The sequence below is a fragment of the Diabrotica virgifera genome, chromosome 1 (assembly GCF_917563875.1).
Source record: "Diabrotica virgifera virgifera chromosome 1, PGI_DIABVI_V3a".
NCBI lineage: Eukaryota > Metazoa > Arthropoda > Insecta > Coleoptera > Chrysomelidae > Diabrotica > Diabrotica virgifera.
The window spans coordinates 158,596,319-158,621,665 of record NC_065443.1 but is presented as its reverse complement, the minus strand read 5'-3'; the positions used below and the strand labels follow the sequence as shown (position 1 = coordinate 158,621,665).

Here is a 25,347-nt window from a genome sequence, read left to right as displayed (position 1 = left end):
CAAAAAGTAGTTCATTTTTTGGTTATTTCACGTTGAAATATTCTATTTGGAATTTGGCGAATATGAACCTATTTTTCTTAAGCTATGACTCTGCTTCTATTAGATCTAGAGACGTCATGCATACAAAATTTTGTTTCACTGTTTTACAGACTATATTTTTGCTAAGCATGTTTTTTTCGATAAAATACTTACTTTTTGAATTATTTGCAAAAAATTATCTAAGCACGTGTATGTTTTGTTGAAAAATGAACATTCTGTGAATTGTCATAAATAAATCCTCCTTTAGTATTACACAGCAGTTACCAGAGATAATTATCTACAAGTCCTTGCCAATACATACTACCTTTCACGGCCGCTGCACTGCACTGAAGAGTGGCAACGTTGTCAAGAAAATTCTTATTTAGTTTCCATTGGTCCTATCCTTCGTACACTGAATAGTATGTATAAAATACGCTGTAAGTAGGTACCTATGTAAACAAATTAACTTTTACTTACCACAGATAACGTCCATCGTACAGTTTTTAACATACGGAAATATATCAAAACTATCTTTGTTAGTTTCTTTATCCAATAGATCCACTAAAATTGCAGCATTGGAATCAAACGTATCGACAAAGACATCAAGAATTGAAAAATGAAACGAAGGAGTCAGCATTTTTCTACTTCTTTTCCATTTTGGAGCTAAAACAGAAATATATACAGTTTTAAATACATCAAATAAACAAAAAAAAAAAACGTTATAAGTCCACTAATATTCCATTTCATGATACTTTATTTTAGAAATATAGGTCTGGATCCCGCGTATGAAAAAAAAGTTGATTAATAGCAAGCGGAAAATTTGTTAATAGCTTAAGGGTGTCTAGTCGGACAAACTTTGATATATGGGAACACTGGAACAGGGGAAGTTTTAAATGTGGAACAGGTTAAAAATTTGGAACGGTCAGACCACGAAAACGGCACTTGTATTTTGTCCGACAGAACAGACTTAAACTCTTCGAACAGAGATTAAACTCTCATGCAAAAATCAGACTGCTATTTATCACCAAATGGATGTTTTAATGAGTGGAACATGTAGAATATGTCAAATGACAGGAATTATGACAGGTGATAAATAGCAGTCTGATTTTTGCATGAGAGTTTAATCTCTGTTCGGAGAGTTTAAGTCTGTTCTGTCGGACAAAATAAATGTGCCGTTTTCGTGGTGTGACCGTTCCAAATTTTTAACTTGTCCCACAATTAAAACTGCCCCTGTTTCAGTGTTCCCATATATCAACGTTTATCCGACTAGACACCCTTAAGCTATTAACAAATTTTCAGCTTGCTATTAATCAACTTTTTTTCATACGCGGGATCCAGACCTAATAGCTATCTACTCAAACTACCCCTTTGCACAAAGCACCATCTTCTGGAAATAATTTCGGACCTTTTTTCAGCAGTTCCCTTTAGTAACAAAGTATAGCAAATATAAAAGTTGACTGCAGTAATTAACATTTTACTACTATCTGTGATTTGGAAACTTAAGAGGATCGGTACGTATTTTTGGCTGCAGTGCTATTCAAATGGGGATTCATTTTTTTCGAATCCTGAGAAAACTAATAAGTATTTATGAAAAATGTAAACGCAGAATGAAATATCACGTTATTAGCGAGGGCCGAAAGTCCCTGAGAACTTCTACAATGTTTATTTTAATAAGTTACAGGGGTGAAAAACTAAGAGAAAATTTAGTGTGATTTTTAATTTCAAATATATCATTCACAATAAACTTTTTATTTATTCTAAGGGACTTTCGGCCCTCGGTAATAATTTAGTCTTTCATTCTGCGTTTAAATTTTTCAAAAATATTTATTGGTTTTTTCAGGATTCGAAAAAAATAAACACAATGCCGTGGTAATATTTTCCAAATCTATCTTTGTCTTACAACGCACTCAGCCGAATATAATATTGTCAGCATATATATTGTCAGTCAGACACTGACAATCAGTGACAATTTTAAATATTTGACATTGCATCGGGAATATGTTGAGTTATTGATTAAATATTATTGATATATAATGTATTTGATAAATAATTGATTTAAGACGTGAACCTAATAAAAAGTTATTTATTGTGTATTATTTGTGGAAGATCCAAGCAGAGAATACATCAGGATAATATATTCTGTAATCCAAGTATTTTGTTGTTAAAGATGTTCAAAATTGTAAGCGTTCCATAACAATATATTATTAAAAAATCACTTTAACACTTTTCCTCTTTTCTCGATTGAGTATTAGTCTTTGTTGTACAAATAAATTATTACAATCACTGAATACATAGTGAAAAAATGATCACATTTATTAACTGAATTAATAATTTGCAATTATAAAAATAACAGTTACCCGAGAACATTCAAAACCCATCTCTTTAAATTAATGATGACATTTTCAAGTAGAATGACATTCTAGTAATGTTTACATATCCATACCAGTGTGAATTTTACTACACGTAATTTGCCGTGTAAAGACAGAAAAAGTAGGGATACACGTAAAATATTTGCGAATTATGTACCCATAGCCTTAAAGTAAAGTATTTTTATTCTTTAATAGTAATTTACCATTTGGTATGAATGTGTGTAATTAACTCCTTTGCAAAAGTTAAAGGGATAACGTCAAATTATGCTTCCTGCGTAAATTCTGAACTAAGACAGGGAGATTCGTTATCTCCACTGTTGTTTAACCTGGTCAAATAATATGTCAAGCAAGCCAAAAATCAAACCATATAGGTATAGCTGCTCGGGGAGCAAAGATCGAATTAGGTATACTTGCCTTTGCCGTCTTGCCGATGACGTAGCTGCAGTAACATAATCAACATTCGAAGTTAGGATATTTTCTCGAGCTTTGAAGAGGCTGTATCTATTAAATATCCGTCTAAAAGTAAATCAAGACAAAACAAAATACATGGTCGTTTGTCGTTTCAAAACAACAACGTTGTCAAATAAGACAAGATGTTACCGTAAGCGATAATAACTTCGAAGTCAAATATCTTGGATCAACAATCATCAATGACAACAAAGTAAAACGAGAACTTAAAATACAAATGATGCCGCGAGACAGATCTTTCCCCGCAATGCAACATCTAATGAAGTCAAACAAGGAAATGGCGTAATAATAATAGTACGGGATCCAAATCTAGATCAACCTTCACCCATCGGTTTTCAGGATGAAACATTTTTTTAATTAAATTTCATACATAGACGAATATTAATTGCATGTCAATTGTCACAGCTATCCTTAAGGGGGGAGCATAGGGTTTGAAGTCAACATTTCAAGCATAGTTTTTGAGTTACACTGTCTACCGCCTTTGAAAAAAGCAGTTTTGAGAAAAACGCGCTTAAAGTTTGTCAACTTTTATTTTAAATTTATTTTTTGTCTGTCAAATCGTTGGAATGTAATATAAAATATAATAATAAAAAGTAATGCACACTGGAATATCTTTTTGAATCGCGGAGTAATTTTCAAAAAAAAATGGAAACAGCTGTTGAACGTTTCTCACTACGCTCAAGCGCGCCAGCTAGACCCTGCTGCAAGGCGTGTCGAAGGTAGGGAGGTAGGGAGATACAGTTGAGTCCCCGAGTCTTTACATGTGCGTCATCATTTAAAGCATACGAAATAAGTCGGAAATTTACTAAACGCAACGGTAAGTGACAGAAAGTGGGTATATTCCGATCACGGGTTATAGTATAAAATTTGACGTTATCAAATAAATAGAATGTCAAATTTAAGTTTTGCTTTAAAATTTTGGTGCATAATTACAGCTACATTTGAAGTAGCTTAATAAATTCTTTTATTATCATTGATTAATAAATAAAAAATTTATAAAAAATTCGATAACATATTTTCTTTTTCGTATTTTATTCACTTTGGCGGAACATTAAACACAAGCATTCCTTAAATGTGTCACCAATGAGGGTATTTGTACGTTGTCTAAATTTATCGTAAAATAACATAAAATTATCATAAAATTTCTAACTCCAATATAAAATTAGCTGTGAAAACAACTGTTTGTATACTATAAAAAACTTCAAAATGCAAAAATTCGACAAAATAATAGCAAAAAATTCAACAAACTGTCAGCCACAAAAGTAAACAAACCAAAACGTCAGAAATTGTACTTAAAATATGTGAAAACATCCCCAATCGTCTTTCTTCGTACCTATCTCTTTTCAATGCACTGAGTCTAGATCGTTCATAAAAATAACATGTGTTATTACTTAATAACAGGCGGCAGCTGGTTTGTCATTAGTTTCATGCGTGGAAGAGAATGATACTAGATAAAAAGTATGTGTTTTATCTCGCCAGGTATTAATGACGCACGGGTAAAGACTCGCGGACTTAACTGTAGTGTGGAATATCCCTACCTTCGACTCGCTGCAGAAGGTTTGCCGCAGCGCGCCAACGTGGTGAACAACGGTCAACACCTGTTCCCATTTTTTGTAAATTACTCCGCGATTCAAAATCATATCCCGGTGTGCATCACTTTACGATTTGACAGACAAAAAAGAAATTAAAAATAAAAGTTGACAAAAACGTGTTATCCTCAAAACTGCTTTCTTCAAGGCGGTAGACATTGTCACTCAAAAACTATTTGACCGATCCGTCTGGAATTCTGTATAAATTTTCTTTAGACATTGCTTGAGGTAAAGCAGTCGACATATTTTTTGTTTTATGCTTATTTTATCTTTAACAATAATAAACATTCGTTGTTTTGACTTCTGAGTGATGCCCAAAAGTCAAAAATTGACAAAACTGAAAGAATCGACAGCGTTACCTGGAGAAACTCACAAGCTAATAAAATATTTTTAAATTTTTTGTTTACCATGGTCTAATGATAAGTTTTGATGTCCACAACAAAATCCTTTGTTTTTTGAGATGTCTTTAAAAATTTGCTACCGTTGGCTTATTTTCCAATTTAGATCCTTGAATTCTGTTTTGAATAGGTATACTATGGATTGTACTGAATAGGCCTATTTAATTTAAAAATAAAATAATTCTACTATAAAAATGTATAAATATTTTCAATTTCTTTTCAACACGAAAATGCAGCAGCTGCATAATACTATGGTCAAATCTGAGAGTAGAGGAAGAGTCTATACCGGTTTCGGGGGTTGTTTCCCCCTCATCAGTAGTCCCATATCCTCCTCTCTCAGATTCTTCCACGTACCACACTTTGGGCCTTTGAAATGTCTTTCTTTGCAATTCGGAAAGGCCCAAAGTGTGGTACGTGGAAGAATCTGAGAGAGGAGGATATGGGACTACTCATGAGGGGGAAACAACCCCCGAAACTGGTATAGACTCTTCCTGCACTCTCAGATTTGACCATAGTATTATGTAGCTGCTGCATTTTCGTATTGCAAAGAAATTGAGAATGTTTATACATTTTTAATTCATTTATTCTTTTATTTGAGTATTAAGGAATCTTTCTTGTTGGAGCTTTTATCACGCTGAGCAGATGAGTTGTGAATTATTTAAAATTCTCTCATCTTAATTTCCTCGGCATCCTGTATGATTTATAAATTTTTAAAATCTCAGGAGTTGTAACCAAAGACAGTATTCCACCTGTTGTCAGTCTGGTGGTATGGAGACGATATTTATTTTCGTTTTCTGTGCTACTAGTCGAGGCATTGAAGGATTGGAGTGTCGATTTTTTTACAGTAAGACGGATTTTAATGCGGATTGGTGCGTTGGATTCGTGAGAATGTCAGGAAATTTTGTGAACTAATGTAATGAATAAGAAATCTCAAATTGCATTTGTGCATAAGAAAAATGCATTTCAAAAGTGCATTTTGAAATAGGCAATTATTATAAATTTGCATCTCGAATTTTCTTACTCGGGGGGTTTTTGGGGTCGATGAAAACGAATATGAGGTCGGCGAGAGTGTGCAAACTACCTGGTGCCTGCAGCGGGTGTAATAAACGTCTTCCTCTGGAGTATTATGGTAATTTGTTCAATAATTGGCCCAAACTTGTAACTCGGGGGTTTTTGGGGTCGCTGAAAATGAATATGAGGTCGGCGAAAGTGTGCAAAGTACCTGTTGCCTGCAGCTGGTGTAATAAACGTCTTCCTCTGGAGTATTATGGTAATTTATCATATAATTAGTTTAAACTTATTACTCGGGGGTTCTTCGGGTAATCTATTTTCTTCGATGTAACTATAGTGATCGAAAAGGGTGGTATTTTTATTATAAATAAACATAAATTTTTATTATGATAATATATTTATGGTTAAAAAAGTCTATTATACAAAATTTATCGTAATTTATCTTTAAAATTCATTTTATTCATCATTATCATCTTCTTCTTCATTATTGCCTTCCTCTCTCAAGTCCAATGCAATATTTGTGCAATCAGAGCCTGCACAATTTTTGCAGGCTAAATTGCAAACTAACCCATGCTTCCTGCGCCCGCATGAGTTACCGCAGTCTGACTTACAACTACAGAATATCAAATTTAAAATGTTTGGAGAACCAGGTGGCTGAGTCATTCTAACTGGAATTAATACATTATTTTCTAATTCCCATCCCCAATCGATTGGGTTCATATTAATGTCCTCTCCATGCAGCCAAATTTGTGTTTGTAAATATACCTTTTTAAATGCTGGGTAAATGCATCAACAGATGAAAGAATTTTTCCAATGACAATCTTTTTATTTTTGGCAATAGCCATTAAGTACATTCTGTACCATATCTGTACTGTTTTTCTGTATCGGTAAGTTTCAGCTAATTGGATATTACTCAGTTTAAATTGCTCAGGAATATTCGGTTTCCTGAAACTTATCGGGGCATTGTACATAGCCATAAGAAGTTGGCAGCCGTGGTCAATAATTTCATTAAGGGGTATAGATACAGTAATATAGGGAGATATATAAAATATGAGAGTCTGGCAAAACCTCTAGAAAAGAACAAACTCAAAACTCCATAATATTCAAACCAGAATACCTGCCTTAAAATACCAGCACTTTGTAGAAGGGACAAAGTTGTCATGAGAAGACTAAGAATTGGACATTGCCGTCTTACACATGGTTACCTAATGAGCCAGGGAAATCCTCCTTGCTGTCATACCTGCAACACTCGTGTCACCGTCAAACACATACTAGTTGAGTGCCAGCTATACACGAACACCCGAAGACAACATAAACTGGATGAAGACCAAACCACCACTCTTAGTGATAATTGATAATAGTAACTTTAATAATGTGATAATGTTTCTCAAAGACTCTCGGTTATACTACGCCATATAAATGTTGTTTCTTATCATTTTGCTGATATTGTAATTTCTTAATTTAAATTCTTAATTTTCTTAATTCTTGTAATTTAAACATATTGTAAACCTTACTTTTGTAACCGTGTCAATGACCTGAGTTGCTGAGACACGTTAATTTAAATAAAAAAAATATTTTTTACACTTCTTTATAATAAATTATTTAAATAACAGGAAATCAAAATAAGAAAGAAAAACGTGTTGTTTTGTTTACAGTGTAACCGTTATATTAGTGTATACAAACGTGTCAGAGAGAAAGGCAATAAATCCTACATGAAATTAGTCAAGAATATATCAATACTGCCAACATAATTTTAAGCACCAAATTAAAAAAAAATGGAGATCCTGAACAAAATAATGATAGTTACCCTGAGTAACAAGTTTGGGCCAATTATTTAACAAATTACCAAAATAGTCTAGAGAAAGACGTTTATTACACCTACTGCAGGCACCAGGTAGTTTGCACACTCTCGCCGACCTCATGTTCATTTTCAGCTACCCCAAAAACCCCGAGTAATGAGTTTAAGCCAATTATATGATAAATTACCACAATACTCCAGAGGAAGACGTTTATGGCACACGCTGCAGGCACCAGGTAATTTGCACACTCCTGCCGACCTCATATTCGTTTTCAGCGACCCCAAAATCCCCGAGTATGAAAATTTACCGAGTTGCAAATTTATAAAAATTGCCTATTTCAAAATGTACTTTTGAAATGCATTTTTCTTGCATTCTCACTTGAAATTCATTCTCACGAATCCAACGCACCAAACTGCATTAAAATCCGTCTTACTGCGCCAAAAATCGACAGTAAGACCTTTTTTTGTGCTTCAATGCCTCGACTATACTTCTATTGATAACTTATTTTGTTTAATTCTACTAGATTTTCAAAAACAAATTCACAAAAATATACTTGCGCAAAGGATAGCTATGATAAGATTTAGATAGGCAACCCATGCAATTAGTATTTGTTTACGTATGAAATTTAATAAAAAAAATGTTTCATCTGGCAAACCGTTGGGTGAAGGTCGACCTAGATTCGGATCTTAATACTATAATTACAGTTTATTATTATATTTCATACCTTATTAGAACAAAGAAGGGATTTTTTGAGTTTATTTTTATAACAGGCACTATACACCAGGTTTTTAGAGGTCGCTTTAAAGGGCTAAGTACAAAACGACTTGTCGTGGCCTATGGTTAATGAGGCCGTACCCTAGTATGGTTACCGGCTCATTATCCGGCGAAGGAAGGTGGTTTTTTAATTGGTAGGCGATTGAAGTGACCAGAACTTCTGAGGCGAAGCATGCGGATATGCCTTCGAGTCGAATCCAACACTACTAAGAGGATATCCCGATTGTCACTGTACATCCAATGTCTTTCGGAGATTTTTCCACTTCCCTACTCAAAACAAAAAATTGTTCTGTGTATTGTTTAAAGGTGGGGACTAGAAAGCACCTGTGTCTGCTACTTATGAGCATGTAGTAATATAGTCCAGGAACCAAAGCTTTTCACCTTGCAATTTTTACAGAATGGATCGATTTCCTTGAAAATTTGAGAATAAGGAGTGGATAGTCCAAGAATCAAAATCTATATGATGCCCAAAGTCGTTTTTGCCATGGGGGTGGTTGCCACCCCATATCGGGGGTGGAAATATTTTATTATATTTTGACCGCAAAAGTTGATAAAAACATTCGTTCTAAGCAAAAAATGTTTTATACATTTTTTTGATAAAATTAATAGTTTTCGATTTATCCGCTATCGAAAGTGTTAGTTTTATATCCAAAAATCAATGTTTTTCGATATACTCATTTACGATTCACTCAATTTTTGCCGTAGAAAATTTTTTTTCAAACCAAGTTCTTGGGAATTAAATAACCTACAATTTCATATTTAAACATTTTTTCGTATCCCTGATGCTAATCTTTCTATTCTGAAGATAATGGCATTTTTTACCAAACTACGAAAATTCGTTATTCGCTTTTTACTCTAGTTTTTTAAAAACTAATCATTTTAAGCCACTTAAACTTCTAGAATCTATTAATAATATATAAATAAAGAAGAATGAATAAGGCCAATGACTAAAAACACCGCTAACTTACATTATTATGCTTCCAATTGGATTTCTCTTTTTTTTTCAAAATAATATATTGATTTTTTAACCGTAACTTTTTATTTTTTATCTTAGAAAGTTCGGTAAAAAAGAATTTTGTAGGTTTTTACAAGACCTATACGCGTATTAATATTAGATTTTTTTAAAAGTTCTCAGTCGCAAAAAGAGGTGATTTCGAAAGGGTTGGTAAAGGTGGTTTTTGCATGTTATTACTAGTTTTAATTGTCAATAGTTCACTGAATTTTTACCATAGAAAAATTTTTTGCAAACCACGCTCTTGGGAAGTCAATAAGCTACAATTTCATTATTAAAAATTTTTTCGTATCTATGATGCTAATCTTTCTATTCTAAAGAAAACGCCATTTTTTTTCAAACTACAAAAATTCGTTATTCGCTTTTAACTTAATTTTTTTAAAAACTGATCCTTCTAGGCCGGTCAAACTTCTAGAACCTATTAACAATACATAAATAAAAAAGATCAAATAAGGTCAATGACTAATTTTAATTAGGGTGATGATTAGGGCGGTTGCTTCCGATCACTTTTTCGCTGAACAAAATAGGGACTGACATTCTTTTCATTATAAGTCACTCAATTTTTAAGCTAGAGACTTTTTTTTATTTCTGGAGATAGATATTTTTAAATACTTTAAATTAGTTTGAACAAGTTATCCTCGAAAAATGCATAGTTTTCCCGTCTTTTGACTTTGAATCTACAATATTTATCATTTGACGAAGAAGAGCTAACATATAATAAAGTATAGCTCGATTACTATTGGTCTTAAAGAAAATTAAAAAACAAAACGGTTTTGCTCATTTTTTCAAAAGGTACATTTTTGTCAAGTTTTTTGATAAAACGAAAACTTTTGGAGTTATTAGCAGAAAACTTATTAAAAACATTGATTTTTTCGATATAAAACTAACACTTTCGATAGCGAATAAATCGAAAACTATTAATTTTATCACAAAAATGTATAGAACGTTTTTTGTTTACAATGAAAGTTTTTACCAACTTTTGGGTCAAAATATAATAAAAAATTTCCACACCCGAGATGGGATGGCAACCACCCCTATGGTAAAAGCGCCTTTCGGCAACATATAGATTTTGATCCTTGGACTATCCACTACTTATTCTCAAATTTTCATGCAAATCGATCCCTTCTGTAAAAATTGCGAGGTTTTGTCGGATTTTATGCTTCATTACTTCGACTAATATGGCATATAAAAGCTATGACATGTGCCCTGCTGATTGTAGTGATAAAAGTTTATATCATCAGATAGGAAGATTTTGTAAGAGATATTTTTAAAGTGAATAATTATAAATGGAAGGAAGTTAAAATTTTAGTCCATGATCTCCAATACACGCTGTACGTAGCCTACGACGTCTATTGGAGACAACCTGCCAAGTCGGTGGCCACTTCAATTCACCCGTAATTTGAATTTGTTTTAGATTTACTCCTATTTTCGGTTCTAAGATAGTTTTGTCCTTCAAATTTTTCTAAAAGTAACGAAAATGAACAATTTTGCTACGGCTTGGCGCTGTACACAGTCTACAGCGTCTATTGGAGACCACCGCCTAAAGAAAAGTTTTCTTGTCTTTCAAAACCCAGAACATAGCTATGGTTAGGACCTGCTCTCAAGAAAAGATATTGGAGATAACAAACTAATACCAACACTTTTTGGGCGTTTTTAGTAATGGCAATGTTTGAGATGGTTGGCCATCTCAAACTAATAGTGGTTTAGTAGTTCAGAGAAATAAGGAAAACTAATATCCTGCTGGTGACACAACCCCCTCCAGGCCGAAACCTAATTTTTGAGTAGTATGGACATCTATAATAATAACGTATATGTTTCCTGCAGCCGATTTTGATGATATACATAGTTATAAACCAATGAAGATTAAAAAACGGTAAATTTTCGCTTTTTTCGTCTATTACCAAAAAGTTAAGCATTTTTATAGGCGCAACCAGGGGGTTATAACCCCCCCTTTTGGATGTACTTTGAGCTATATACGCTTAACACCATTACTATTCCATACCCCCCAGAGACCTTCAAGTAGAGGTAACCCCCCCCTTAGGATCCTGGTTACACCTCAGCATTTTAAACAAATTTGAGAATAAGAAGCTTATAAATCGTATAAAAAACTTCAATATGGCGTTCGCTGAATATGTCTATCCTTATTGGTTGCTTAGAAAATTGCAAAATAAATCATAAATTTTGAGTTTTTATAAATATTCATAACTTATGTAAAAATTAACTTAGTACCTTTTTATTACACGGAGTTCTGAGACCTCTGGTGCTTAAATCATACCCTAAATTTTGAAGCAATTGGTCAAATAAGTAGTTTAAAAGTTATTTAACTTGTTTATCCAAAATTAATTTTTTTGCAACACTATAAGTCCGAAAATGATGAAGTTACAGTAATACTTTGGATACTTTATGAAAGAAGAAGATTTACACTATTAATTCAATTAAAAAACAATGACAAATAATAATTCTGAATATTGCAAAATTATTTTGCAAAAACATGAATAAAATGTGTTAAAAACGTGAATTAAAAATATGGAGGGGTTTCAGTCTTTTTAAATATGAAAAAAAGAATTTTTCTACGGGTAACGGCTAAAAATTATTTTAATTGTTTATAGGAGAGCAAAAAATCGACACTGATTGTAAAAATCAATAGTTTTAAGTACCTGGGATCGGTATTACAGAGTAATGGAGAAATAGATGGAGATGCATGCAGTAGAATTAGGGCTGGATGGATGAAGTGGAAGGAAGCGAGTGGCGTGCTGTGTGACAGGAAAATTCCAATGAAGTTGAAGTGAAAATTTTATAAAACAGCCATAAGACCGGCTATGATGTACGGAACTGAATGTTGGGCAGTGAAAAAGAAAGAGGAACAACGAATGCAGGTGCGGAAATGAGAATGCTTAGATGGATGAGTGAAGTGACAAAAAAGGATAAAATTAAAAATGAGTATATTAGGGGAAGTCTAGGTGTGGCACCAATTGATGCCAAAATGAGAGAACATAGGTTGAGATGGTTTGGTCATGTTCAACGTCGAGACGCTAATCACCCAATACGAAGAATTGCGGAAATGCAGATTCCTGGAAGGAGTAGGAGAGGAAGACCAAAAAAGACGTGGGGGGAGACGATTAGGCAGGACATGTTGGTAAAGGGGATTAATATTGATATGACTCAAGATAGAATTGTATGGAGAAATGCAATTAGGGAAGCCGACCCCGCATAGGGATAAGGCAAAGAGAATAATGATGATGAGGAAAGCAAAAAATCGACATGTTTTTGCAAAATAATTTTACACTGTCTAAAATTACTTTTTGCCATTTTTTTTAATTAACCTTCCGATGACCAACCTTTTTTGTTACACGGATGACCAAGGGAGGGGGGGAAATGACCCCAGGTCAAAAATGTCAAAAACAAAAAATGAAGTTTTTTTTTATGGAATGGACTTTATGTCATTCAGCCAGTCACAACATGAGTATTAGTGTCATGTGTAGTGTGTATGTTGAGTAAGTGTCTTGTTACTTTGCAAAGTCGACGTCATTAGCGTAAAACTACTTGGAATTACACATAATAAACGGTATTTACTAAACATCAACTTCAGAATATATTTTTTATTCGTAAAATATAGGGAATTTTTTTTATTTCAAAATATGAGGATATCTAGAATGATATTAAAGTCAAATAAAAAAATAATGAGTTAAAAAATTGAAAATACTTTTGAATTTATTAAAGAAAAACATACGCTGGGGTCACAATTTCCCCGCTTGGTCATCCGAAGGTTAAGTTAATAGTATGGATGTTCTTCTTTCAAAAACTGTCCGAAGTATTACTGTAACCTCATAATTTTCTAACTTATTGTGTAACAAAAAAAAAATGGATTTGGGAAAAACAAATTAAATAACTTTTAAACTATTTGACCAATTGCTTTAAAATTTAAAATATAATTTAAGCACAAGAAGTCTCAGCATTCCGTGTAATAAGAAGGTTCTTACTTAATTTTTACATAAGATATCTTCTTCTTCAAGTGCCATCTCAGCGACGGAGGTCGGAAATCATCATAGCTATTCGGACCTTGGAGACGGCTGCTCTGAAAAGTTCGTTTGATGTACATCCATACCATTCTCTCAGGTTGCGCAGCCACGATATTCTGCGTCTCCCTATGCTTCTTTTTCCTTGAATATTTCCCTGCATAATGAGTTGGAGCAAGTTGTATCTCTCTCCACGTGTAGTATGTCCGAGATATTCCAATTTTCTGGTTTTAATTGTATTTAAGACTTCCATTTCTTTATTCATCTTTCTCAGAACCTCTTTGTTTGTGACGTGTTCTGTCCATGATATTTTTAGAATTCTTCTATATACCCACATCTCGAATGATTCCAGTTTTTTCATTGATGCCGCATTCAGAGTCCAAGCTTCCATTCCGTAAAACAGAGTCGAGAAAACGTAGCACCTAGCCAACCTTATTCTTAGCTCTAACCTTAGATCTCTTGTGCAGAGCACTTTTCTTATTTTGTTAAAATTCGCTCTAGCCTTTTCTATTCTAATTTTAATCTCCTGGAAGTAATCATTTGTGGAGTTGATCATTGTTCCAAGATATGCATATTGGTCTACTTGTTCGACGTTGGTTCCGTTTATGAGGAGATTCTCGTTATTTTCTTGAGTTGTAGATATTGTCATAAATTTTGTCTTCTTGATGTTCATTATTAAACCGTATTCTTGGCTATATGTCGCTATTCTGTTAACCAGTCTCTGAAGATCTTCAATATTTTCGGTTAAGACGACAGTGTCATCCGCATATCTAATATTGTTAATGGGAACTCCGTTCACCTTTATTCCAGCTGTTTCACCCTCAAGAGTTTGTTTTAGGATCTCTTCCGAGTAGGCATTAAAGAAAACTGGAGACAATACGCATCCCTGTCTCACCCCACGTCTAATTTCAATTTCCTCTGACAACTGTTCGTTAACACGTACTTTTGCTCGCTGCTTATACTATAAATTAGATATGATCCTGAGGTCATTGTAGTCTATATTCTTTAATTTCAGGACATTCATTAATTGTTCATGTCGTACTTTATCGGAAGCTTTATTATAGTCAATAAAGCAGACATATATATCTTGATTGACGTCTAGGCACCTTTGTATTAGGATATTAAGTGAGAAAAGAGCTTCACGCCTTCCTAGGCCTTTGTGAAACCCAAATTGTGTATCATTAATATCTATGTCCAATTTATGGTATATTCGGTTATGGATGACTTTCAGTAGCAACTTCAGCACATGGGACATCAAGCTGATGGTGCGGTAATCGGCGCATTCTCTTGCGTTTTTCTTTTTGGGGAGACAAACAAAGATCGACGTTAACCATTCTTTGGGTAATACGCCTGAGCTATAAATTTGGTTCAAAAGTATAACTAGAACATCAATGTGCTGTTCATCTATAATTTTTATTAATTCGATAGAAAGCATGTCAGGACCAGGGCTTTTTCCGTTCTTCATTGTTTTTAATGCGTGTGCTAGTTCTTCTTTTGTGATATCTGGACCTATTTCTTCTGAAGTAAGTTCTATGTTTTCCAGGTCTCCTCTTTCATCATCGAACAGTTCATGTATGTATTCTGCCCAGCGTTGTACTTTCTCATCGGTCTGTGTTATAGTAATCCCGTGTCGATCCAGAAGTGCACCAGTGAGATTTTGTTTTCTTAGCCCTGCCATTTCTCTTACTTTCTTGTGTAGATTAAATAGATCGTATCTTTTTTGAAGGTCCTCGATCTCTTTGCATTTATCTTCAAAGTATTTTTCTTTTGCCTGGTTTATCATCCTTCTTATCTGGTGGTTAATCTCCCTGTATGTATTGTTATCTTTGTTCTTATGTTGTCTCCGTTGTTCCATCATATTGTGTATCTCGTCGTTCATCCATTCTTTATTTCTTTTTGTAGAAGTCTGCAGTATTTCTTTGCACGGTTCTAGTAGGCAATATTTTAGTCGATCCCAGTGCTCGTCAATATCATTGGTGTCTATGTTCAGTTTGCTACAGTTCATATGCAGTTCATGTTGGAGGCATTCTTTTATATCTTGTTGTTTAATCTTACTTGTGTCTATTGTATAAGTTCTTTGATGTCTTTTAACGTTTTTAAGTGTGAATGTAATCCTGGCGATAAGTGGGTTATGATCTGAGGCCACGTCTGCTCCGGGATATGCTTTCACAGCTTTAACAGCATTACGGTATCTTTCATTTATCATAATGTAGTCTATCTGGTTCCTAACTACTTTCTCCGATGTATCGGCGGGCGATCGCCATGTATAGAGTCGTCTGTTTGGTAGCTTGAAGAATGTGTTTGTAATAATCAAATTCTGCTCTTGGAAAAATTGTATTAGACGATCTCCTCTCTCGTTACGATTTCCCAGACCATAATTTCCCACACACCTTCCGCTTTGCCCCCTTCCAATCTTTGCATTGAGATCACCTAGGACTATCGTGATTTCTCTAGTTTTCGTTTTTTTCAGTGCCTCTTCGATATCCCGATAAAACAGCTCAACCTCTTCTTCGTAGGCATTCGCCGTAGGAGCATACACTTGTATCAAGTTCAATCTGGCGTGAGATGTCACTAACTTTAATGCCATTACTCTTTCTGAGATAGGGAAAAAGCCTTCTACTGCTCTATTAGATTTTTTATTAACTATGACTGCCACGCCGTGTCGATGTTGATTGTCCTCGCTACCGGAATAATATATTGTGGCTTCATTTGTTGAGAAACAACCTTAGTTGGGCCACCTGGCTTCACTGATACCCAGTACATCAATATTCAACCTGTTCATTTCTTGAATAATATTGTGCATCTTACCAGGCTGAAACATACTCTGAACATTCCAGGTTCCAATTCTAGTGTTTGACAGTCTTATTATTTCGCCTTCGTTCTTCTGACAAGGATTTCGCTGATTAACGACCTGAGAGGCCTTGTCTTTTCTTCCCCTGCCAGATCTTGGCTTCCGAGGGTCATGATCGGTAACGCCGTTATTGGTTACTAAGACCATGATGATTGTACTAGGGATATCCATAGAGATCTTTAATGTAGTGGTTTCCCCTTGCCTTCTACATCCTTATGCCGTTGACCATGCTTTTGATTCCTCCGCCTTCGAGGCCGATTTCTCAACCCCAGGACAAAGGGGTGTCCTACCACTTTCCAACTCATCCAAAATCGGCCCAAAGCCGTTGGTCAGAAAGTGGGTAATTGCTTATACCGGCAATCATTCGGTGAATAGGGGTAGGATATAAAGGTCGTGGAAATTGGGATGTATGAGAGGAGAGGTTAAGGACCTGACATCTCCTGGGGCTTGGGATAGAGGAGAAAGTCAGTAGCTAGCGTAGGGCAAGGACGCCATTCCTTGTAGCAGCCTGTCTTCTACCGGGGTCGTAGAAGAGTGCTACCCGCTACATAAGTTATGAATATTTATAAAATCTCAAAATTTACGACTTACATATTTTGCAATTTTCTAAGCAACAAATAAGGATAGACATATTCAGCGAACGCGATATTGAAGTTTTTAATATGGTTTATGAGTTTATTGTTCTCAGATTTGTTTAGAATGCTTCACTTTTTAGTAATAGACGCAAAAAGCGAAAATTTACCGTTTTTTGATTTTGATTTGTTTAAAACTATGTACAGGGTGAGGCAGATAAAAGTCCTATTAGAAATATCTCGAGAACTAAAGGAAACAGAATCATGAAAATTGGAATGAAGGGGTTTTGAAGAGTGATCTCTTTAATGAAAATATTTTCATTGATTTGCTACTTCCGGATATACCAGAAGTGTCTTATAACTTCGTTTTTTTAAAATGGAACATCCTGTATATTTTTACATTTTTGGATACTCCTGGATGTCTTCTTTCTTAAAATATGAGGTTTTGTAATGTTATACAGGGTAGTTTAAAAGATAATTACGTTTTTTTTTTCTTAATTTCCTAGCAATATTCACACCCTGTAGAATTGTAATAGTTTGACATCAAAAACTCTGTTTATGTTCAAACGATTTTTATTATAGTCTACTATTGTTAAAAAATGTTAGTATAGCTAAACGTTGAATTGTACTATACAGGGTTGGTCGAAACTCGGAAAGAGTATTTTCTGAGTTTTCTTAAATGGATAATTTCATTACAATAATAACATTTTATTATTGTAATGAAATGATATTTTATGCTACTTTTTTATTTCTTAAGCATTCCCTATACCTAACTACTTTAATTTGTGAGTTATTGGTGATTCAAGCCAAACATTAATTTCAACAAAAAATACGTGAAATTTGATTAGGTTGGTCGTGAAAATATTCAATCACAAATAATTTTTCGGAAATAAATACATATTAATCTAGACTGATCTTTAAAATTACCAATAATGGTTGAGCTACCAAAATACCTACGTAGTTAACATTCTTGGCGCGATTAACAATTAAGCACAAATTAAAGCATTTAGGTATAGGGAATGCTTAAGAAATAAAAAGGTACCATAAAATGTCTTTTCATTGCAATACTAAAATATAGGGTGTTCCATTTAAGAAAATTCAGAAAATCTCCATTCCGAGTTTCGACCAACCCTGTATTCTAAAATTTAACATTTACATATACTAATAATTTTTAATAACAGTAGACTATATTAAAAATAATTTTAACATAAATAGAGTTTTTGATATCCAACTACTACAATTCTACAGGGTGTGAAATTTGTTACGAAATTAATAAAAAAACGTAATTAGCTTTTAACCTACCCTGTATAACATTACAAAACTACATATTTTAAGAAAGAAGACATCGAGTAGAATCTAAAAATGTAAAAATATACAGGGTGTCCCATTTAAAAAACGAAGTTTTAAGCAACTTCCGGTATAACAGGAAGTGGAAAATTGATGAAAATACTTTCATTAAGTAGACCACCCTTCAAACCCCCTTCATTCCAATTTTCATGATTCTGTTGCCTTTAGTTCTCTAAATATTTCTAATAGGCCAGTTATCTGCCTTACCCTATCATCAAAATCGGCTGCAGGAAACATAATATAGGTTATTAATATAGATGTCCATACTACTCAAAAAAAAAATTTTGGCCTGGAGGGGGATGTGTCACAAGAAAAATCTTATTTCTCTGGACTATAGTAGAAATTGTAATTAATTTACGTGCTGGAAAAACATGTTTTTGGAATTTTGTAAAATATCTTTAATAGCGCAGTAAATGTAGACTCGATTTGATATTCTAGTCTAGAGGCAAATAATGGTCGTTTGGGCTGGACTAGGTTTCATACTAGGATCATCATCATCATCAATCAGCTCTGATTTGTCCATTGTTGAACATTATCTCCTTCAGATATTTCCATCTTCTTCTGCTCTGCGCCTCTGCTATCCAATTGGTCACAATAATTATTTTAAGGTCGTCGATACATCGCGTTGGAGGTCTTCCACTGTTTGTCTACCCATGGTCTCCACTCAAGCAATTTCTTCATCCACCTGTTGTCTTCCATTCTTGTAACGCCCATCTCCATTTTTGCCTTGTAATAAGTTCGATATGTAATATCTTCCACTACGGTTCGTCTACGAACTTCCTCGTTTCTTACTCTATGTCTTAAGCTTATTCCAAGCATTAATCTCTCCGTCTTTCGTTGTGTCCTTCTCAATTTTTCAGCTGATGTTTTTGTGAGAGTTCTCATGAGAGACGTGTTTGATTTAAACACGTCTCATTTTTCCGAATGCAGCGCAGCCTAAACTTATTCATGTGAGTAGCTCGCATGTTTGCATGGTTGTCTCGCGTTAACCTTATTCGGTGACCCGAATACTAGTGATGTTGAAAAAGTAACTATTCGTTACAAAGTACTCGTTACTTACGAATACCGAAAGTAACGATTACTATACAGAGAGTCAAATCGTTACTTTGATTACTCTGATTACTTCGTTACTTCGTGCCAATCGTATCAGAGCTAGTAACGACTATTGTATCTACTTTGATTACTTTGATTACTCTGATTACTTCGTTACTTCATACCAATCGTATTAGAGCGAGTAACGACTATTGTATCTACTTTGATTACTCTGATTACTTCGTTACTTCGTACCAATCGTATCAGAGCCAGTAACGACTATTATATCTACTATGATTACTTTGATTACTCTGATTACTTCGTACCAATCGTAACAGAGCGGGTAACGACTATTGTATCTACTTTGATTACTTTGATTATTATGATTACTTCGTACTTCGTGAAGGTCGTGACTATATCGGAATACCTATACAAAATACCTACCTACTGAGAAATACGATTCTCGATATGATTACCGGTACTTAATGCAAAAGTATAAAAATAATCATAGTAATAAAATCATTTTTATCTCTTAAACAGATTGGTGAAGGTCGTTGTTATATCGGATTACCTTTACAAACCTACCTACTGAGAAATACGATTCTCGATATGATTACCGGTACTCAAATACAAAAGTAATCATAGTAATCAAATCATTTTTATCCCTTATACAGATCGGTGAAGGTCGTACTGAGAAAGACGATTCTAGATATGATTACCGGTACTCAAATACAAAAGTAACAAAAGTAATCATAGTAATCAAAGTAACGAATACTGTAAATGATTACTTTATACAAAATACCTACCTACTAAGAAATACGATTCTCGATATTATTACCGGTAGGTACTCAAATACAAAAGTAATCATAGTAATCAAAGTAACGAATACTGTAAATGATTACTTTATAAAAAAGTAACGATTTGTAACGAATACTCGAAAGTAACTATAATCAACATCACTACCGAATACACATATTTTCCACAAGATCTATGGACGACTTCTCGATTTCTCTTAGCTCATTGGGGACGAGATTGTTCTTGGAGTGCTATCCCTGTATATTTACTCTCTTTACGGATGGAAATACAACTGCTTCTTCTTTGGTTCAAAATTAGGTACTGGTTGGTAGGAAACGTAACGATGAGTAATTTTGGTAGAATGTTAGTTCGATTAGCAATAGCTGGGATTCTGTAGTCATAAATTATGGAGAATTTAGTACCAAAATTTCATCTCAATGTAAAATTGAATAAATATGATTTTTTGAATTCAATTAAAAATAAAACTTAATCTTACCTGCAGCTGTTAAAAGTCCTTTACCTAACCAATTACCCAAAAACTGGTATTCGTCACTTTTATTCAAAATATCTGTTTTGCCCAATAGGAATTCCAAAAATGTGGGATCCGATGTAACTATAAACTTATAAGTGGCCAATTCTATGGTACACAGTCCATTATGTTTACTTAAGTAATCTTCAAATTTGCCAAGAATTTCTAAAAAACATAAGAATGTGGTTTCTTTACTTAGTTCGCCCGAGTTCAGTTTTTAACAATTGAATTACATACAATTAATTAATGTGTATTTTTAATTTAAAAGCCTTCTATAAAGGAATGATTATTTTGTCTCATAAATATTTTTGCTTCAGGTGATTTAGATTTTTTACAGTACAGAGCCTTCACTATGTGCTTATACGTATTTCAGATTTACCTTATACTCATCAGAGCACCTGTGTAGAAGAACTTAACTGGAATCAAATATTTTCATCTTTTCGGTGTAAATATTAAAATAATTACTAAAGATATGAATACCATCTATGAATCGTAAGTCAAATGAGCCAGGAACTAAAATTCGAATTATTTTCCTCTGAGCCTTTTAAGATGGAAAAATAAAGCACAACACAGGGTTGAAATACTCGACTGGTGACAAGGGAATCTATAATTCCATTCACGACCTGTCGTGCATCGTGATAATAATCTCATAGCTCATCAAACTCAATAGTTCCTGACTCATTTGACTTACGATTACATAATATGTTTAAAAATGATAAACTTCAGTCAAGTTAAATTTTGTTTATCTAACTAGTAACATTTAATCGGCAACTTGCACAATTTGGTGTGTAATTAAGCACAGTCTCAGGGCTATAATTAAAGTAAACATTAAAACTGAAATAAATATAGAAACTTTGGATCAGGATATGATATTATATAGCATAAATGAAGTGATACATGTAGAAGTAAAAAGACTGGTAGGAGAGGATAAAAGGTGATGATTTAATATTAGAAACAAAACTGGTCTACAGTCGGAAAAATGAAAAAATACCCATGAACAATCACATCAATCACTTATTTTGTATTTGCTTTCTTTTTGTACGTTTTCTAAATAACAAACGTTTGTTATATAGACTAAGAGCCGCTATAGGTGAAATTTCTTAATCATTTTAGGCACGATGGGACCCTATAACTTAAATAGTAGAACCTAAAAGAAAACGTTTGAACACTGTGCCGTCACTTTTCAGTGGCACATGCGTCGACAGTGGCGCATCAAACTTTCCACTTATGGACGGGATAAATAAATTAAAAGTTACCAGAACTTACTAACAGAATTAATTTTTTTTTAATTTTTTTAAGTTCTATGTGATTAACACATAGGATTCATCGTGATTTTAACCCACCACCCCCTTCCCCCTGCCGCCACCATCAAAAACTTCATTTTTCGTTTTTATTTTTTTTGGTGGGATGCAATCAATTTTAAAATTTCAAAAAATTCACACGCATAGTTGAGTCTTTTATAAAACATGCCTGTTTTGTATAGACCTTAGAGTATGGAAAATTTTTTACCCTCTCCGGAGATCTAACACGCAATCTGTTTTTCGAACGAAAGTGAATCCTTATTTTAATACGGTTGGTTCTCATTGAGATTTGACATCACTTGTTTTATTAGTGATTTTTGTGCGATTTCTGAGTGAAAACTAGCAATTTTTTTAACTCTTTACAGGGTTGATGTGTTCAGCTTACGGTTGTAAAAGCGACAGCAGCAGGAAATAAGTGGGAATTACATTTTACAGGTAAATAAATATTTCTGTTATGCGTGCGTAGATGAAAATTCAGTAAATACTCCTATATTCTTAGATATTGCCTCTTAAATGGTTAATAATTTGAAAATTAACACTTCAATGTACCTTATTCCACAATTAAAATTACATGGTTAAGTTATAAAATGAGAAAAATTTACATGTAAAATTAAAAGTAACATAAAAAATCACCATTTTACCAGTGGTGTAGGTACTAAACGGTACGAAATAAATGAAATTATAAAATATATTGTGGCAACTTCGAAAATGGAATTAATAGCGTATATTGTTATTACATATTATTGACTTTTTTTTGTTGTTAAACATTTTATTGCTTGATTTTATTTTGTTTATATGTAAAAAATTATTTAAGAGCACAGGCGCAAATATTTTACGGCTATCTCTACTTTTTTTTTACACGGCAAATTATATGTAGTAAAGTTTTCACTGGTATGGATACGTACATAAACATTACTTGACAATGACATTGTCACCATTAACTTGAGATGACTTTTGAATGTTCTTGGATAACTGTTACTTGTATCATCGCTTAAATTATTAATTCAATTAATTAATATGATAATTTTTCACTAACTATGTATTCAGTGATTATAATAATTTATATACTATGCCATAAAAGATAATACTTAATCGAGAAAAGAGGAAAAGTGATTTTTTTAATAATATATTGTTACTATGGAACGCTTAGATAAATTTTGAATATCTTTAACAACAAAATGCTTATATCACAATATATATCCTGGTGTAGTCTCTGCTTGGGATCTTCCATAAATAATAAACAATAAATAACTTTTTATTAATTTCATGTCTTAAATTATTTAGCCAATACACTATCAATATTATTTAATAAACAACTCAAGATAACGAGCGATACACAATTATTGGATCAAAGCTAGCCGTGCAAAAAATTACGTATGTCTTGTTTTAATCTGAATTTTTATCAATTGATTTTGATTAACGTTATAAAACATAAAAAATCAGTCAAAACCTTTAACACAGAACTTTAATCTACAATAAAAAGAATTAACACAATTATAAGTAACAATAATAAATAAAATCAAACAGGATGCTGTATATGTCCACCACCAACATCTCTACATAACCTAACTTTTCTTGTTAAGTTGACGTGCACTGCAAAGTTGACGTAAACTGGAAAGTAGTATATCTGAATTAAGAACAGACATGCACTGTATATCTATCTCTGTCATTGAGAGCCACCTATGGTGACAATCATTTTGGATCAAACGTTATTATTATTCCTAAAGCCGTGTCAAATATCTAAAATTGCCGCTGTCTTGTCAGCACATTCTGTTCGACCGAGTGCGTTGTACGACAAAGATAGCGAATATTCAATTTGGAAAATATTACCACTGACATGGTGTTCATTTTTTTTCCAATAGGGATTTTCATAGATTGTCATTTGTTTCGAGCTTCTGTCATGTGTCACATAATATTAATATATCTACGCCATACGTCTTTGGTTTATATTATTGTTATATACCAATAAAGTATGTCGTAGATATATTAATATTATGTGACACATGACAGAAGCTCGAAACAAATGACTGTGAATAAAAAGCCCTTCGAGCTTCTGTCATGTGTCACATAATATTAATATATCTACGTCATACGTCTCTAGTTTGTATCATTGTTATATACCAATAACGTATGACGTAGATATATTAATATTATGTGACACATGACAGAAGCTCGAAACAAATGACTGTAAATGAAAAGCCCTATACTGAAAAAAGTAATACTTTTGAAAAATTTAAACGCAGAATGAAAGACTAAATTATTACCGAGGGCTGAAAGTCCCTCAGAATAAATAAAAAGTTTCTTTTGAATGAGATCTTTGAAAATAAAAATCACACTAAATTGTCTCTTAGTTTTTCACCCCTGTAACTTTTTTCTCAGAATTCGAAAAAATAAATCCTATTTAAATATAGTATTGGAGCCGAAATTTTGCGACCTATGTGAAATAAAGATATCTATCATAAATCAATAATTCAAAAAGTTTGCTTTCGTCACATCCCCTAATTCCTAATCCTGTTTTATTTTGAGTGGGTATAAAAGTTCAACATACTAAAATACTGTTATTTGTTTCAATCTGTCTATGTAAGCCATGCATAATATTGTGTAATTAATAAAAATTGAAAATTGAACTAAACCTACGAGCAATATTTATTAATTATGTAGTTTTATATAGTTTCTTCTGGCCTACGCGATACGCCACTGGCACTCGTGTTTGGTTCTAACTTGGTTTTAGCTTCAGTTTCGTTCTCGTTGCGGTCACTCCAGGGAGAGGGTAAAAAAATTTCCATACTCTAAGGTATAGACCCATAGGTAGAGTGTACATAACCTCAAAAAATTAAAAGAAATTTTTTTTTCAAAAAAGCGTATAACTTTTTTGAGGAATAGCTGCCGGTCTAATTTTTTCTTAATCTTGTGTGTTTTATCAAACACTATATTTTAAATTTTTTTCAGATTTTTCCGTAAATCTCCCTAACTTCAAAAATCCGAAAAACTGTTTTTTGGGGGGTTTTGGGGATTTTCCCTATTTTATAGACTTCATAATATATCAAATCAATTTTGTTTTTATAGGTTATATGTAACTTGAAGTAACTGAGTTCTTTAGAATATTTAAAAATCAGAAAAACACGTTCAAACCCCCCAAAATCCCCTTAAAAAACAGTTTTTTGGATTTTTGAAGGTGACCAACGTTACAGAAAAATCTGAAAAAAATTAGAAATATAGTGTTTGATAAAATACACAAGAATAAGAAAAAATTAGCTATCCCCAAAAAAAAGTTATATACTTTTTTTCAAAAAAAAATTTAAAATTTTTTTGAGGTTATGTACACTCAACCTACAGGTCTATAAAAAATAGACGTGTTTTATAAAAGCCTTAACTATGCGTGTAAATTTTTTGAAATTTTAAAATTGATTGCATCCCACCAAAAAAAAAATAAAATCGAAAAATAAAGTTTTTGATGGTGGGGGCA

The 25,347-nt window shown here is 33.2% G+C and overlaps 1 protein-coding gene across 4 annotated transcripts in view; it reads right to left on the bottom strand.

Moving 5' to 3' along the window:
• Positions 1-25,347, bottom strand: part of LOC114335929 (cytochrome P450 4d8) — a 129,865-nt gene that overhangs the window by 20,855 nt on the left and 83,663 nt on the right. For all 4 annotated transcript variants that reach the window (XM_028286214.2, XM_050641699.1, XM_028286215.1 and 1 more), the window contains exons 3-4: positions 20,548-20,745; positions 496-681 (exon numbers count right to left, since the gene is read on the bottom strand). In XM_028286214.2, coding sequence (XP_028142015.1) covers positions 496-681; positions 20,548-20,745 — 384 coding nt within the window. The remainder of the gene's footprint in view (positions 1-495; positions 682-20,547; positions 20,746-25,347) is intronic.